The 17,489-nt window shown below is 51.8% G+C and overlaps 1 protein-coding gene across 4 annotated transcripts in view; it reads right to left on the bottom strand.

Moving 5' to 3' along the window:
- LOC144729325 (SRSF protein kinase 3-like) overlaps positions 1 to 17,489 on the bottom strand; it is an 80,382-nt gene that overhangs the window by 27,336 nt on the left and 35,557 nt on the right. For 3 of the 4 annotated variants that reach the window (XM_078609502.1, XM_078609501.1, XM_078609504.1), the window contains exons 4-5: positions 2,039 to 2,391; positions 1,044 to 1,152 (exon numbers count right to left, since the gene is read on the bottom strand). In XM_078609502.1, coding sequence (XP_078465628.1) covers positions 1,044 to 1,152; positions 2,039 to 2,391 — 462 coding nt within the window. Of the gene's footprint in view, positions 1 to 1,043; positions 1,153 to 2,038; positions 2,392 to 15,209; positions 15,563 to 17,489 lie in introns of those variants that run through there. The other variant, XM_078609503.1, reaches the window with a different exon arrangement.

The following is a 17,489-nucleotide window of genomic DNA, read 5'->3' as shown; positions in this document are numbered from 1 at the left end:
AAACCCAGCTCGGACCTCTCAGGAGCAGAAGAATCACCAGTTTTAAATTTAGAGAAATCATCCCTTTAAAATTCCACCTCTGCGGCTTCACACCGACTTTTCGCGGAGCTGCGTGTCTTGCCGCGGATTAGCAAGTCGCACGCGTACCCTTCCCATTAGCGGCCTGCAGTGCACAACCGCTACTATGGCACACAAATAGAAGCCAGTCCCCGGGGACTACCCAGGTGGCGACGTCACCACCCTCCATCGCCTCCCAAATCCGGTGGGGAGAGGGACACTATCCACTTCACCTGTCCCCCCCGTTTCTCTCCCTCTAGACAGAGAGCAGCATCTCCTTGTAAGTTGAACTTCTTTCGCACCATACGTAGCCAACCGCGCTAATTGGAGGTGCGGTTGGCTGCAGCTTGCTCTGAGTGCTTCCGATGCACCAGCGTGTGTGTGCACACGCTCTGCGTGGGAGGCACTGCTTTGTCTGGACGCCGTATCGTGCGGCGCATTTTGCCGCCAGCTAAAGATCCGGGCACATGGTCCCGTCTCCAAGCTCTCCGCTGCTTTCTTCAGAAATGGCCCATTACCAAGACATCCATTTTCACAAACGTGACAGTTGCCGAAAATATAATTCCCACTCTGCTTCCATTCTCGCTCCGCTCGGTCATTGTGCCGCTTAAATTAAATTATGTTAAACTCATGTAATGCGCGACAGCGGTGTCACCGACGGTGCCGAGAAATGAATCATCTCCAGTAGGGCCCTTTAAGGGAAAGCTCGAGCCTGAATGCTAATGAGAGGGTGTCGCCCCATGCGCAGGCTGACAAGTGGGGACCAGGCTGACATGCCGGCCGTTAATAAACTAAACACCTAGGATTCCACTTCAAACAATCCCAAAAATGAAGGCGTCGCACCGGCAGCCCAGCACCCTACGCGGAGAACGGTAATACGGAGGGCTCTTCATGGCCTTGAGACCGCTCGCCATAATTGGTGCTGAAATGCACCACTGCTCACTTACACACGGGACCATGTGAACTCTCGCGTGGAAGCCACTCACATCATGTCCCAGCACAGCCACACCGTGGAGAAGTGGCCCCAGCCCAGCTTGCGCACCACGTGGTAGCGCCCATTGAAGAGATCTCCGATCTTCACTGCGTGGTAGCCCCCTGCGCCATGAGTGCACACACACACGTATAAACACGCGTACACGTACACTCGCGCACACACGTGCGAATATTCGCATACACACATGCGTAAACAAAGAGAGAGAAAAAGGCAAAGATCCCCCTTGGAGCCTTTAACAGACTATTGGAGCAAGTCCTCTTAGTGAGCATCTATGAACGCTGGCAGGGCACACGACGGGGAGGGGATGGGTGGCCAGCACCACGCATGGTGGCCTTTGTCTCCCCTATGCTAATGTTTACATCACAAACCAGGTACTCATGAGGCTGAATCGACCAAGGGAAGTCCAGAACCGGTTAAGATATTTGTCACCCATGTTAGCCATGAGCGGGAATCAAGCACACATGCACATTTACACACACAAACTCCCCACCTAGATTGAAAATATATGTTTAAAACTAATTTACAAGTGATTTGTGTCTTTAGTATGTTGTCCTTGCCCCGCACCTCTGGTTAGCGCAGTTGGCTACGTGCAATGCAAAATAAGTTCAACATACATACATACATGCACTTCCAAACACACAACGAGACAGACGCACACACACCCCACGAAAGCCGGCACGAACATGTACGCACACACTTCATTCAGGGCTCTGGGCACACCGTCCTCTTGACATCCATCAAACCAGCAGTGCCGAGAGCAGGGACACTGAGCTGCTCGTTCACATCTCCGCAAAACCCCCCCGTGGAGCAGCAGCAACAGCAGCGCTCGTCCCTACTCCCGGCTCCCGAGCGACACGGTTTCATCTCAGGGCATCAAACGCATTTTTGATTAAAGTCCAGAAACGAGACGCCGCAATGCTCGCCATGCACAAGAGGAGGGGGGTGCACGGCAGTGCGACTGGCTAGTTTGCCGCCGGTGAGACCAACCTTTGCAGTAGTCATTGGGGTCCTCCTGCTCCTCGTCGTCCGAGCCCAAGATCTCCTCCTGGTGCGAGGGTGGCGCGGCCATGGGCAGAGGCGGAGTCACCGCCGGGGGTGACGGGGTAGGCCCGTGGACGGGGGCCGTTCCACACGAGGGGGTGTCCACGAGGGGAGGGGTCGGAGCTGCTGCCGCCGTGACCGCCACCGGGCGGGAAGGAGCCTCCTCGAGGAGGGGGGCCGCCACGTGGACCGGGGCTGGGCCCTCGGGCAGCAGGGGAATGTCGGTCGGCCGGGAGGTGGGGGCGGCCGGTGGGGCAACCTCCAGGGGAGGGGATGCATGCCTATTGCCAGCCTCAGGCCTGCAAACACAGAGACAAAGAACCCCGAGGCGGCCTCACAAACGTGTAGGAGCAAGTGCCGTTGTCATGAGCGAATATTAGGCTGGATGTGGTGGACGAGGGGGTGGTGGAGCCAGTACCAAGCCTGCCTGCGTTGTTTAGTCAATTCCGATATTCACGCATTGAGTATTTAATTCGACCGAGGGGAGGTCCAAGACCGGTTTAGATACCACCACATGCAACCGATGTGCATAGCAGCCTAGAATCAAACTCAAGTCTCCCAGAGCCTAGTGCTGTGAATGGAGCACTCTAGTTCTGCTCCTCACAACACACGAACACACAAGATGAAACGCACATGGACGCACACGGTGACACACACCAAACACAGAGATCACAGCAGACAGCACATGTCGAGATAACATCCAAGTCTGACTCATCACAGTTCCTGTACCCAGCTGCTTCTATATATACTCAAGCATGAGAGTTATATATATATAACCAAATGTATATAAATTGCTGCAATCTACGAATGCCAAGTGGAGAACCGCCAAACGCGTGGCTCTGTGGATAGCTTCTCAATTAAGAACATCATGTTTCGAGAATTCCGTGCAGGAGCACACAAACGCGATGCCACTTGGGAGCGAGGAGGAAAATTAAACGAGGCGAGGTCTGGGAGGCGCCACGGCCGGCGAGGCCCCTTCCGATACTTACATGGCTCCGTCGGCTCGAGCCGTCGCACGTGCCGCTAACGAACGCCGGTCCTTTACCCCGCTGTTACGTTGCCCATCCTTTCAAGGTCACGATCGTGTGCCTCCACTCTCCGTTTTATAAAACATTCTCATCCGTCCTCGGCGAGAACACACTGTCACCACCCCCCTTCCACCCCCCCCCCCCCGCGTGCCCCGATGAGGTAATGGTAACCATGGCGACTCTTGCTAGCCGCAAAACGTACGCCAGGCAGCACCATGGCGACGGGCCCACGTGACCACCCTAGTCGCTGTGACGACGGCTTCATCCGCCAGTTCCTCAAGCAGACCGCCAGACTAATCCCGGCAACATCTGCCGAGCGCAATCGCCTCCCTGATTGCGGCGCCCGACTTCCCGTCCCATTCCACACTTACCACCCCTACGCGCCTCTGAGCCGCACCAGCAGAGGTGGTCAGCGGCCTCAGGCTCAGCACCAGGTGGTCGTCGTTTTTGTCTCGTTCCAAGGGCGCCAGCAATTCGACGTTGCGATTACACAGAGCGCCCACCCTCCCACCTCCCCCCCCTCCCCCCGTCTGCTCGTCCCAGCTGCCGTAACCTCACCTCTCATGGCACCCATCCCCTGGGCAGCATCGTCCAGCACCAGCGTGACTGGCGCACCGCTCTCGCTCGTTTATGGCTGGGACGTGAGTTAAAAGACGGAGGGGCCTCAAACAGGTGCCCCCCCCTATCCCTCTCCCAAGCACCCCGGGATCGCAGTCTCACCTCGACAATGACACACACCGGTAATGATGTGTGTGTGTGTGTGTCAGGGGGTGCGGCCGCCATCGCTGCTCAAGAGTGAATGTAACCGCAATGTAAAATGGTCATCAGGCGCTGGCACCGCTCATTAAGAATGCCAGCGCGTGGCGACTTGACGGCAAAACCACGGCCACACCCCTTCCATGGTTCACCCAGCGGGAAAAATGAGAGGCGAAACGCAAAGTGAAATGCTGTGCGCACAACGGGCATTGCCATCTGATTTTCTTCCTTCTGTTTCCTTCTTGAGCCTAAATGTTATTGCAGTACATCATTGCACATATAATTTGCGTGAATTGTAAGTAATTAACCTGGCCAGGTTGCACAACGGAAGGGCGATCGGCTCTAAATCGGAAGGTTGCGAGTAGAAATCTTGGTTGGGTTGTTGACCAAGGGGTCACTTTGTAGGAAAATCAACAGCGGTTGTCCTTTGGAAACATTTACCGCTGTCGGCTGTAAACAGGAGTTGAGTACTGCCTTTATGCTAATTTAAGCAGGTAGTCACTTTAACTCTGACTTTCAAGTCATTCATTCATAAACACTAGGGATGAGACGATTCACCTTTCAGAATTTTTACAAATAATTAGGCTCATTATTAGATTCCAGAATACATGATATGGTTTAAACTTGAAGTCATGGTAGTACAGCACCTCTAGTGGCCGAATGGGTCACATCCACCCATCACAAAGTGACACACGTTGGTTGTTGCAGATGTAGTGACATAGAAAGGTCACTACTGTGTCGGCCTGTACGAGGGCTGGGGGCCCCAAGGGGGTGCCTGGGGGGTCACGTGCTGGAGGGATCCGGACCTTCCCAGAGGTGGGGGAAGTGAGGCGTGTCCTGGGATGGGAGGCGTGGCCTGAACAGAGCCAGCCACGCCGAGGCGGAGCCGGCCACGCCAAACCAGATATAAGCGTGGTGTGAACGCAGAGCGAGGCTGTTGTACTGTACTCCAAAGTGAAGAGATCATCGGTCGTCAAGTCCCGAGTCGTCGTCCTGGGCCAGGCAGGCCGTTGCCTGCCTGGTCCAGTCTGTGTCGTGTTCCAGAGTGTTAGTGAGTTGAGGAAGGTGGTCACCACCTTATGTACAGTGTTATATTACTTACCGTTTAATAAATAGTGTTGCCTCCAAGCTGCGTGTGTGTGCACCTAATTCGACCCTACTACACATACTCGATTCGATGCATGAGAATCTACTTTCATACTGGACGCATCGATGCATCGTGACACGCCAAGCGGACACCGTCAGAACGACTTTGATTTCTGCACAACGCGCGGGATGGATCGTGTAAAAACGTGGCGCTTTCAACTAGAGCGCAAATCTGCGCCGAGATGTTGTCCATCAGGAGCGGCACTATTACACGGCGTCAGCGCCGAAACGCTCATAGGATCATTGTGCCGCTCTTTCAGATTTACACGTGACAAATTGACACATTTGCACCGTCCCATTGTGAGCGAGAGTCAGATGGAAAAAGCACTCAGAATAATGGTCCTGGGAAGGAGGCAAGGCAGCAATGCTTCATGTGCTGCTGCCTCTTCAATGATCGTCACATTTGGCCAGGGCCTTGGGTGAACCTGGAAATAAAAAAAATTATATTACCCCCCCACCCCCTCGCCTAACAAGGAGTTGGTTTATCCTGGCAGCGTCAAAACTCACACTCCTGGTTCAACTCCAGCTGCCTTGTTCACCCCCAAGGTGTGAACACGGCAGCTGGAGGAGATAAAATCTAAAATTTTAAGTGCATTTGGTATTCACGCTGATCTTAACGTGCAAAGCTATCGCAAAGGAGATATGTTTCGCAGCCTGCAATACTATCTCAGAAGGGGGCAATGTTGCTATGTATCTTCTCAATTTAGTCGTTTGCGGGTGAATTAAAATAATCGGCAAATTTGGAGCATGACGTCAGTCAACAATGTCACTCATTTTTAATGTGACAGAACTTTTAACGTCCGCCGTGAAGCAGATAGCGCGTAACGTCTCGTGATTAATACGCCTGCAGTATTCACCAGGGTAGTTGCAGGATTCTAAATGTGAACCTCTGCCACAAGCGGCATGCACTCCCGCTGGGCTATGTTAACCCCTAAAACGTCCGCTCGAAACAGCGTCTTTACATCCTACAAATGTGAATTTGTTTAACGTGTTTTTAGGTACTCATGAGCACCCAGTTTAATCCAGCATTTAACCTGATAAAATCCCACAATTTTCATTCAATAAATGCAGTCTGCATTCACAATGGGTGCTGCAAGAACACTCTCATCTTCGCCGAGGCGTGACTTAATTAACAAAACCCATCAATTATAAAACCTGTTCCATCGACCGCACAGGGTGACAGGCACCAATATCGTCAGAACGCCCAGCTCGCTTCGGGAGCTGAGACACCACAGGATAGACCAGACGACTCGAAAAACGCACCGACGCTGACTCCCCACGGTGCCGGCTCACATTGAGAAAAAAAACCCGCACACTTTGACCCCATCCATCCATCCAATAAATCAATCTCGTAACATCCACGCTTCAGCATTTCATAATTTTGCATGTGCAACGCAGAAGTGACTGATAATTAGACCCACGCTTTCATAATTTATCCAAGGGTCGTGGTTGTTTTTTCCGTCGATATTTCGGCGCAGTGCCGCGCGCCCACGTCGCTACCGATCAAGTGAGTGATCACGGGACTGGGGCTCGCGGTCCGAGGGGATATGCGAACGCTGCCACATGGCCCCACCATGCAGAGTAGGGCACGTGTTGCGCAGCACGCGGTTCTGAGTGCCGGCTCACCGGATGAACTCTTGCCATCGGCAGGTTCCCTTCGACCAAACGGCCACATTATTTCTGGTACTCACGTCAACACAAACGCACTGCCTGCTTTGTAAACGTCCAATTGCAACTCGGTGATCTTCTGAAGTTGGGTTCGCATTCTCTGTTCGTCAAACAGCGACTTTGGTTGGACACGACACCTGGCCCCTCCTGACCGGGTTTGGTTAAACTCATGAGTGAGAAACGTGGGAAGGGGTTGTTATGATTGGAGTTAGGGCTGGGGTTTGTGAGACTTAAGAATGTTCCCTAGGGCCTGGATGAACTTATTTTGGCCTCTCTCCCGCATACGTATTAGGCACTGAATATTAATAAAATCTATCTCCCTCGTCATACGAGGGTGGCTGGCAAATGAAAAACACTGCAGGCAACAACCGTACGAGGCCAGGATGCTTCCAATTCATGAACGGTTTTGGTTCCTCAACGATAGAGTGGAATGCAAACACAAGGTTGGGAGATCAAATCCTGGTTTGGGTTGACTCAGTCCAGCATCCCCCCGGGGTCGATAAAATTATGGGGAAGATAATAGTGGTTATCCAATCGATGGACTTGCCCTCTCACCAAAGGAATGTAGAGTTTCCACTACAGGAGATGAGCAGCACCTCAATGCTCATTTGAGCAAGAAATATTTTTTTATTATAACGGACTGTTTAAAGCTGCTCAGGGCAAAGCGCTAATGCAAATACTCCATTCATGCACAGGCCTTAGGATTCCACTGCCAACATCTTGTGTGATCATTCGATCTAACGGTGTAGGCAAAACACAGACATGCACGTGCGGAAGTGGGGACGGGGAGTAACTAGACCCAGGCTACTGGCAGATGGGCGAGGGTGGATATGGGGATGGTTGGTAGGGAGAGAGGGCATCCACCCACCTCAAGGTCGGACGCCGGCCGGCAGCCCTGGGCAATGATGGGGTCGGCTTTGCCGTCTGATGCCCATCTGCTAGCTCTGAGCCAGGGGGCTCAGGGGTGTGGGGGGGTTGGTGACCACAGCTTTGTGGTTCTGCACAAGGATTAATTCGGACGCGATGACCGCACAGGTCGTCGAGTCTGCCGCTTGCATGCGCGCATGTCTTGCGGTCTTCGCAGCGCGTATCGATTGACCAAGCGCTACGTGTCATCCTCAGCCTTGTCCGAACTCCATTTAAAAAAAAAACTTGTTTATGAAAATACCCTGGAGCATCAGTTTATGTTGCCACGGCTCATGGCTTAAAAGCAAACGCAACAAGAAAAACATGAATAAAACACTGACCTTGTAGGGCTGCATGTCCTGGGCTGCCCAACAGGGGTTTGAAGCTTCATGAATAACAAAATAAGACTTGAAAACGCCCATAAAGTGAGGAGGTAGTCAGGTGGCAAAGGTTAGTGCAAAGCTGACACTGCTAAGAACCTGGCAGCCGCCACCTGTGACTAAACTGCGTTCTCAAGTGTGGTGAGTTGATGACGTCAGTCCAGTCACAGATGGCCATACAAAACGTAAACCCATCACATTAGCTTTGGTTTGAAATTCAGTTACATTGGTTGACTGTTACGCAGAAAACATTACTCTGCAACAGGGAAAGTGGAAAAGTGCTGCCTCCTACTCTGTGGAAAAGACAACACTTAATGGGATCTCGGGAGGTCACTCTTTGATATCGACTTCCGTGGGTTGTTCTCTAACACGGTGGGGGGGTTGTACTGCCGTGCGTAAGCTCCGATTGGATTCTTCGTCTCATAACATGACACACGTTACAGCACCATCACGATACAATTGTGGAAAACGACAATAAATGTATCAACAGAATTGCCATCAGGTACTCTACCATAGCTGGGCAATCGTGACGTAACTCAACCGGCATCGCGAAATGTATGGGAGTGATGCCACACAAGTGCCACAATGATGCACTTGACCACAACTCGTGTTTTTTTTTCTCACCAGTGAAGCGTCAAACTAATGACGTACAGGCTGGTACACCCATTTTCGATGCACAGCAATAAGACAAAAGCTGTCTGATTATCTGCTCGCATCACCCTTTAAACCGGGGACACTCTTTGTGAACAAGACTGCTGTCGGAAAGTACGTTCCATGTTGCACAAGCTGCCAAGACGATAAACCAAAAGCGTAACAGCCCCGTTTGGGCCGAATGAAAGTATGCACGTGACAGCGGCCTGAATGTATCTCACAGATCACGTCGTGTTTTGCCAGCACCAGCTTTGCGGGCTCAGCATCTGTATTTGTAGCACGGGGGAGGTCGGTGCACGTGCGTGCGAATGTCTGAATACGTGCGCGCACACGTGTTTGTGTGTCTATGTGCGCGTGTGTGTGTGCACACACGTGTGTGTGAGTGAGAGGGGGAGCAGCCTCGCCGTGCTGCTTCCAGAAGCGTCGCTTGTTCACGTGGCTCGCCCGGCGCCCACCGATCGGTGGCAGAAGCAACGACCCAGATGGCAGCGCCCGACAAACGTGAAAACGTGACGCCACTCAAAGACGTACAGGAAGAACAACCCACAACAAACAGCAGGAAGGTGCACGGCTCCCGTCCATGTGCCTTACACGCGTGTAATGTGATCACATATACAATGCTCTCAGCCTTATCTAGACCACCAGCTTAAAGAGCTGAAAGCGTGGCTGTGACCAAACCACTCAGAATGCGCCCAAATCGTCAAATCGTGTAAGCCCAGTAGGAAAAACAGCCTGGAAAGATGCTTGGATAGAAAATCACAGGTGTTACAGGCTGTGGTGCTACATGATGGGCAGCAGAGGGCGCAACACTCAAAATCCCCATTGCTATACTGGATGTTTACACTCCACAGCCTTCATCAGCTCGCACTGCCCAGCTTGGTGAAATATGGGTCAAATAACCCCCCACGTTACCCGCAGGCGTGGGGAGGTCCTCATCCAGCAGTTGATTGACACAGGGGCTGTCTGTGTATGCCCATGTGTCCTAGAGACTCACTGCTTTGCATTCCACATGTGCACTGTGCTGCAACAAAAAACTGGAGGCTTTCATTAAATTGTGACCGTGAACCCTTACATCACAGACTTGTGGAGGGTCGAATCATTACATAGCTAGTAGTTACACCTGGAATACATAGTATTGTTACTACATGTCGAGGTGAGCAACAGAATGGGAGCTATCCTAACAGCAGTCTACAGCAAAATCCCAGCAAGGGGAGCCCTGGTAGGGAGAGCTGGTAGGTTGCGGCCTAGTGGCAGTTTCAGTTAAATCACAGTTAAAGAAAGCCACCTGCAACCCCTTGTATTATACGGGTGTGATGCATATATTAGTGTGTAGAACATGCGTGTTAATGTACGTGTCTGTGGTACATGGCGCCTGTTGTGGTGTATGTGTGCCCGTGTTGTGGGGAGCAGTGGTGTTGTGCTGAGCACTGTGCTACCAACCTGGCGACCCGAGTTCGTGTCCCACTCACGACCAATAACAATGGCGAGTATCTGAACCCGTTACTGGGCCTCCCCTAGGTTGACATAGCCTTCATGGGTACCTGGTGTGGGGTGTAAAAATCGCCACTGAGGCAAAAGGCGGTCGGACGTGAAGTTGGCCACCCACTCACTGTCTTGTGTGGCATGCAGTACTTCATAAGTGCTCGTTAAACGTTCTTGCCCCAAAAGTCTGGTAACAGTTATACGGGGGACCTGCGTGTTAAGTGTAGGTGCATGTGTTAGTGTACAGACCAGCTGGTGCATCTACCAGTTCTTTGAGTCAGTCAATCCATGGCACCCGGGGTATTTTCCCGTGACCTCCTGTCAGCGAGCCTTCGACAGTTCACGTGGCCTCAAAGGGCACCTGGCCTGGCACAGGTACTGTGATGACGTCACAGCCACTTGGTGGTGAATGGTGGTTGTTATTGTTCTTGTTTTTGTACAGAAAAAAGCAAAAACAAATACCTGTGTGTGTGCGGTGTATTGTACTGTGTTCAGCACAGTAGTCTTTCCCGCTTGTCTGAGGTAGGTCGGTACCGCTCCACCCCTACCACCCCTCCCTGTCATCTTCCACCACCCCTGCCCTTACCACTAACCTATTGCGGTGAGTACATTTAATGCACAGTAATTGCAACTATGTTTTGGTATTTAATTTAACTTAAACTATGCTTTTATTCGCCGTATTCGCCAGCATTCATCGGGATAAATGTGGGGTCCGGATAGCCTGGGATTTATTGCAATAACCCAGGAAAACCCTCAATGAGTCTCGAGATTATTTTTCAGGAGGGTCCTGTCGCATTGTGAAATTTGGCAAATTCCTTTAAAATATGTTTGTTGGCATCGCATGGGAGACCACCAGATTATCTCGAGAAAACACACGCATACGATAAGGGTGGGGGCGGGGGGGGGGTAACACGCAACGTTCGGCACAGATAGGTTCAAGAATCATAATAATTTAAACTTGCAACACGCCGCACAGTCGTCGCTCTCGACTCGCAGGCGAGAGAGAGCCAGCGCCAACAATTTTCCAAGCTCTGCGGTCCCCTAAAAATGAAGCTGTTATCGGCCAATTAACGAGTTGTGGAAGGAAACAGGAGCGCCTGAAGAAAACCTAATGCGTCCGAGGGGGCAACACTCTCACCCATACAGAACAAGTGGAGTCCAAATTGTTGCAGTCCTGCCTTCTCCTGGCAAGCCAGGGTATGGCACCTAAACGCCCACGGGAAGGGAGTTTCACATCATCTGTGCGATCCACCAACCCTTGCCTCTGCGTGCACCACCGGCCGCCCGGATAAATACATTGCTGTACTGCAATCTCCGGGACGCCTCGCAGGTCGATAATAAAACACATTCAAACACGTTTCTTTTGTTATACTGCAGCAAGTGTGCTTTTTAACTACTGTAGTACTGCCCTTCACCGTCATTGTCGGTAAGAGCCAGCATGCCTGCCTCCTGCCTGCCCGGTGTGCTCCTTACAGTGAGCATAAGCACAGCATTACAAATCACACGCACCATCGTATATGACCTTAACGCGGTACGTGCAGCGGAGACAATATATATAGCAGCAGAACCCATTCCGACGGCATGCGCGTCACTAGAACATAAACATGGTGCAATGTGCGTAGTGCGCTCGATGTGCAATAAACATAACTCACGGTCCGTGCCTGCACTGCAAATTGTGTTTATGAAAATAATAATTATAATTTCCCGCACGCACACGTGACCGTGGAATTACAGCCGATTGTGCGTGTAACGGGCAAAGAAGGCGAGCGTCGTTTATTAACACAGTGCCCAACGTTCAAACATTCAAATTCCATCAGCTTGTCTGGCATTATCGCGCCTTTGGGTTCTCCGTGTACCCACGGACACATCCGCCGTCGCACGCAAATGTGCCACCGGTGTCAAATGGGCAGCACCCGGGGGACGAGGCATGGCCTCCGCTCTGCGTTTTAATGCCGATTCTTCTGACGCGCCTCGCACGAGACATCGTCGTCCTCCTCTTCGCAGCCTCTGACGACACCACCGGCTGCAGCCGCTACACCATGCAGCTAAAGAGGCTGTTTGTAATCTCAAAGCCTCGATTAGAGGCAGGCTAACAGTCGACCAAAGCTGCGGATCACGGGAAATGTTCTCTAAATGTGCGAGGTGCACGACACCGACACCACCTGTGCACCAAGCTGTTGCTGACCTCCCAGAAGTCTCACATCTCCTCCCTTGCAACCCTACTCACCCATAATAACCCCTAGGGTCACATAATGAGAGGACCGGGCTTATGGATGTTATTGACCACCCTTTCCAAGGAAACAAATCTGCTCCGGTTGCCCTCCGCATCGCGCTTTTGACGGAGAGTAAAAGTTTTGTCATTTATACTGAGTTGCCCTCTTCATCTCCCACACCCACTCCGCAAAATCACTAAATAAATCCAGTCCATTACCGCCAATTTGCCAGAAATTATCGGCACACTCTCGGTCGCTCCATCAATTATTCATAGAGACATGCTGAGAAGTGTATTTACTTATGAATGCTTAATGACATCATGGCGCAGGACACAGCACGACTGTGACGGCACTTCCGATCATCTGCCTGCACACAGATTTCAGGTGCTGCGGCACCAAGTGAAAACCTTAACGGCTCATGGTGTTCTCCGCACCCACCTCCCAAGGACAAACCGAACGGCAATGGCGGCAGCGCCGACAATAATTGCATGCAGACTAACAAGGCTTAACGAGCCTTGAACAACGTGAGGATAAATTAACGAGAACATCAGCCCGTGCGCATGGGCAGGTATGGGGCGGCCTCACCAATTCACAACGTGAAAATATGAACCTGTAAGTATATAGAACTTAGAAGTTAAGCTGGTTTGAGCCTGGAAAGTAATTGGATGGGTGACCACCACACACAAACAGGGCTTTCGGGACTACAATGTGGATAGTAATGAGCAATGTAAAATAATCTATTTGTCATGACTGTGATTGTCACTGTGTGCTGCCGGGCTTACGAAGCCACGGCAGATAGTGTGTTGGCATTATGTGCAGCCCGCTTACTGGGCGGAGTACCAGCCCTAGCGGGGCTTGGGTGAGCGCTGGTCAGCGCGGAGGCACCACGTACAGTGTGCGGTGCGGGCTCCCGGTGAGGGAGCGAGAGGGAGTCAGCCAGCCAAGGTTACGTTGGGGCATGATACGCTGGTTGACCTGCCGCCACGTGACCGGATGATATTGGAGGGGGGCCACCGGTGGACAGGGGCCGCTGGGCGGTCACGTGGTATAAAAGAACTCTCGGGAGCCTTTGGGAAAGAGCTCGAGAGATCTAGGTGGGCAGGGCGAGGGGCGGAGCCAGCTCCAGGCGAGGCCGATATAACGGTGCCCAGTGAGAGGCTCGGGGTTCTTCGTGTTGCTGGTGATGATGATCCATGTCGGGTAAAAGAAGCCTCTAGCCACGAGGACCGGGACCCAGCTTGTGGTCTGGGCCGGGATAGCGAACCGTGTCTAGTTCTGCCGTAGCGAGGCTAGATCAGCATTCAACACCAAAGTGTAGGTTGTGTTATATTGTGTTGAGTTCTTGAATAAATAGTGTTGCTCCCAAGACAACGTCTGCGACTCAGTTGGACTCACTACATATTGCTTGATTGTATTTCTATGCTTCCACATGTACGATTCTCTGTCTTCACCAACTCTACTCTGGCCATCGTTGTGAGACAGAGGCATGGGGGAGGCCATCATGCAGCAGTGGACTGACAAAGGGCTGTAGATGTACACAAATTGTATAAATTCAGTTTTGCATTATACATGCTAGGAAATAGAGCCACATAATTCTTTCGTTGAATTGTGACCCCAACCCATTAATGACAACAGATTAAACTACATGGCGCGTGGTGGCGGCCATCACAATAGGACTTAGCCTTTTAAAAAACCCAGGTCTCTCATGGAATGCTGTTCCATGCGTCTCAGTGGCTTTAACATGCTGGTTCAATAAAGGAGACTGGTACTGAATGGTTTGACTTTCTTATGCTGTACACGTACACGTCAACTTGTCAGGTGAATGTGATGCATGTCTAAGTGAGACACACGCTTGGTCCTTGTGCCAGGAATGTCTCAAATGAGCTTCCTCTCTGCCATGGACGCGGACCATGGCCTTCCGACGGGGTGAGACACTACCGGTGCAGCCATTATTCATTTCGCTCAGGCGTCCCCGGGAGCTCGCCGCTTCTGTGACCGAGGCGCAAGGACAGGCGCCATCGCCACCATGGCGATGCATTCCTCCCGTTACCAAGTGGCAGGGCGAGCACCGCGGGGCACGGCCACTCCAGCCTCGGCAAAAACAATCGGCGGCGGCGGTGGGAGGGGCGGTGCGGGGATGAGCTATGATGGCTCTTCACACGGCCACCATCAGCGGCAGGCGGCAAGAATGTTTTTTTCTGCAGGTTGTATTACGTAACGGTTAAAGAGACCTTTCTCTGATGCGCGATTCTATCACACAATGGACACGAGGCTGATGGATGAGCAAAGGCACTTGTGGCAGCTTAAGCGATGACAGCTTGAGATTAGTCAAGATTGTCAGATTTGCATAAATGCATTAACGGTCTATTGCTGCACCTCTCTGCTCGTTCGCGAGTGAGATTCAGAGCACGGGAGATACAGGTGGCGCAGGGCGGATCCGTGACTCAAACTCGATAATGCTCACCACTCCCAGGGGGCATGGGGTTACGGGGTCACAGGCCAGCAGTGTCCACCACCAGATCATTACACTCCCCCTAATGCACGTAACCAACTCCTCAGTGAATTAACAAACCCTGGTCTAACATCGGCGAGTCAATCGCTCTCCTTGCAGGCTGCTCTGGGCAAACAGGCAGAGCCTCTTGTCAAGCCACAATTATTCGGTTGACACTTGACCGATTACAGTTGCGGCAACCATGGCCCAGGGACCTGCCAGCACCACTGTGGTCACACCGCACCTTCCGCCTGGCCAGCACGTTACCCCCCCACCGCCTCCCCCGTGCAAAGGGTAAACGTGAACCTAACGGTCACCCCAACGGGGGGGGGGGGGGGGTGCAGCCGCCACAATGCCGTAGCGCCGAGGCGAGCAGCGACACACGGTGTACAGTACCTTTGTGGAGAAGAGCTGGTGGCAGGATGCACTGACATGAGATGTCGGTGAGCAAACCGGTAGCGCTCGGCGTCGATGGCAAACCGTCGCGGCAACAGCAAGCGGCGGGGAGCGGCGTCGGTCCTCCCACCTCGGCTTTTGTCTTGATTCCTCTGCCTTTGTTTGTTTTGTGGGGGTTTTTTTTGTCTCCCTCCCCCTCCCCACTCAATGCCTGGCTCGTAATGAATCGGCCAGGCCGAGTGCGCTACTACGGAGATCCAGGAAACGTCTGTCCGTGCGCCGCACAGCGAGCCTCGCAGCAGCCCTGCCTGCACCGGTGGGGCGAACCATTGCGCTCACGTCGGAGGGGGATGGGGGGAGACGGGTGGGGAAGAGGCAGTGGTGTTGGGGTGCAAAGGCTGCCTGTGCGCACGCATCGTGCGTTCTGCACACCCAATGAATATTTAATAAATTAAATATTAGAAATTATTCATAATATTACTACAGGCACGCCGGTGTGTGCCGGCCGTATAATAGCAACGTTGGCAGCCGAGGCTGTGATTGTCGGCGACGTTCGTAAGGGACCCCCACGGAATGTTCCCAGTGGCTCCCGCTGCGTTCGCGGTAAGAATACCCAAGGGCCCCGGCCGTCACACAATAGCGAGCCGCCACCGCATACACGGCACGGCAACAAGAGGCCCGCTTCCCTCCCTGGCCCCACAGCAACAGGCGAGTCTGGGCCTCCTCACCATCCCCTCACTCAAGACAGGCCCCTCCGGGCCACACCTTTGCTCCAATCAGATCCCCGCTGTCCGGTGTCACCGTTGGTGGCGTTCGAGCGTTCCTGACAAACAATTCGTTCCTTCATGCATTATCCCTAAGCCAACAAACGCACCTCGGCGGAATGGCCATAATCGCATTCCAAGCAACTGGCCTCCTTAAAAAAAAACAGAACAAAAATACATTTGTGTAGGCTTCCCTCAGGCCCCGACACAAATATGCTGAATGCGATATGAGGAAAATAAGGGCCTACTTATAGGGTGATGGCTAGAGATTAAATGATTCACCACCCCTCACTGCCCCTCCTCCTATTTATTGTGATGTAGGGTTCAGATTTCGAATTAAGAATCAATAAAACAAATTTTTTACAAGGTTGTCTAATTCGTCAAACTATCCAAATTGTGCTATTGGCATTGTGCCAGATGAATACATTATTTAGAACGCTCACAGAACTGTGCATTGGCCGCCTCCTCCCTCATGTTATAGAAAGGCTCTTGGATGAGATATCAAAGAACTGCATCCGAGATCCCTGAAAGTGACATTTTATTCACACAATCAGGCAGTTCTTTGCCACCTGCCCTGCTACAGTGAGAAACGTTTAGAGAGAAATATTGCATGACAGTCAAACCCATACTCTTGGTTCTTTCGATAAAGTCACGTAGGTAGAAAAATAACAGATCACGACGTTTCGATTGCAACACAAGCAATCGTCATCGGGTGGGACAACCACAGCTGACTTTACCGAAAGAACCAAGAGTATGGATCCTAGCAGTCACGAAAACTTCAAGTCAAACCTATATTGAAAAAAATTCTCAAACCTGGCATTTAGCCAAATGAACTGCAAAAGAAATGAGTATACGACCTGGCTGAGACCATCAACTACTCACTACACCTGCGAACCTTGTTTAATCACAGGCAGCTGAAACCAGGAATCGAACTCAGGATCTTTATGTTGTAAGCTCAGCCCTCTGACCTGAGCCACCTGGCCACCGCAATTATTTTATTTAAAAAATTGTAGTGTATGACAGCTCCTCCAGTGGTTGAAAAGGTTATGTGAAAAATGTACATGCACCTGCATACAGGCAGACCGTCGCTTAGTGCGACCCCATAGAACGTCGAATCATTATCGCGCTCTTTGTCCTGGAGAAAGTTTTTACAAAACATAGTGAAGAAAATAAAAATATCAAACACTTACGAGTAATAATGCTCAGAACTGGCCAAGGAAATGTACCCGCCCACATCATCCGCTCAGCCTAAGAGAGCGAAGTATGCTGAACCGACCAGACACCCACCCCCCCCACGATTCGTGGCCAGATGAGAACTCACGAGACTGGGATAGAGTCTCACCTAAGAGCAACTTCGCCACAGAAATTTAGACGGAAGGCATCACTAAGATCACAGAGGTCCTGGAGCTCTTCTCCGCAGCAGCTCCAACAACCTCGTCTCCCACTGCTGCCTTGCAGGAGTATGGTAAAATTAATTTGTAAGTACAGTCATTATAATAAGTACTGTCATTATAAT

This window comes from Lampetra planeri, chromosome 32 (genome assembly GCF_965212315.1).
Source record: "Lampetra planeri chromosome 32, kcLamPlan1.2.h2, whole genome shotgun sequence".
Lineage (NCBI taxonomy): Eukaryota > Metazoa > Chordata > Hyperoartia > Petromyzontiformes > Petromyzontidae > Lampetra > Lampetra planeri.
The sequence above is the reverse complement of the archived record's forward strand: the minus strand, read 5'-3'. Positions and strand labels throughout refer to the sequence as shown.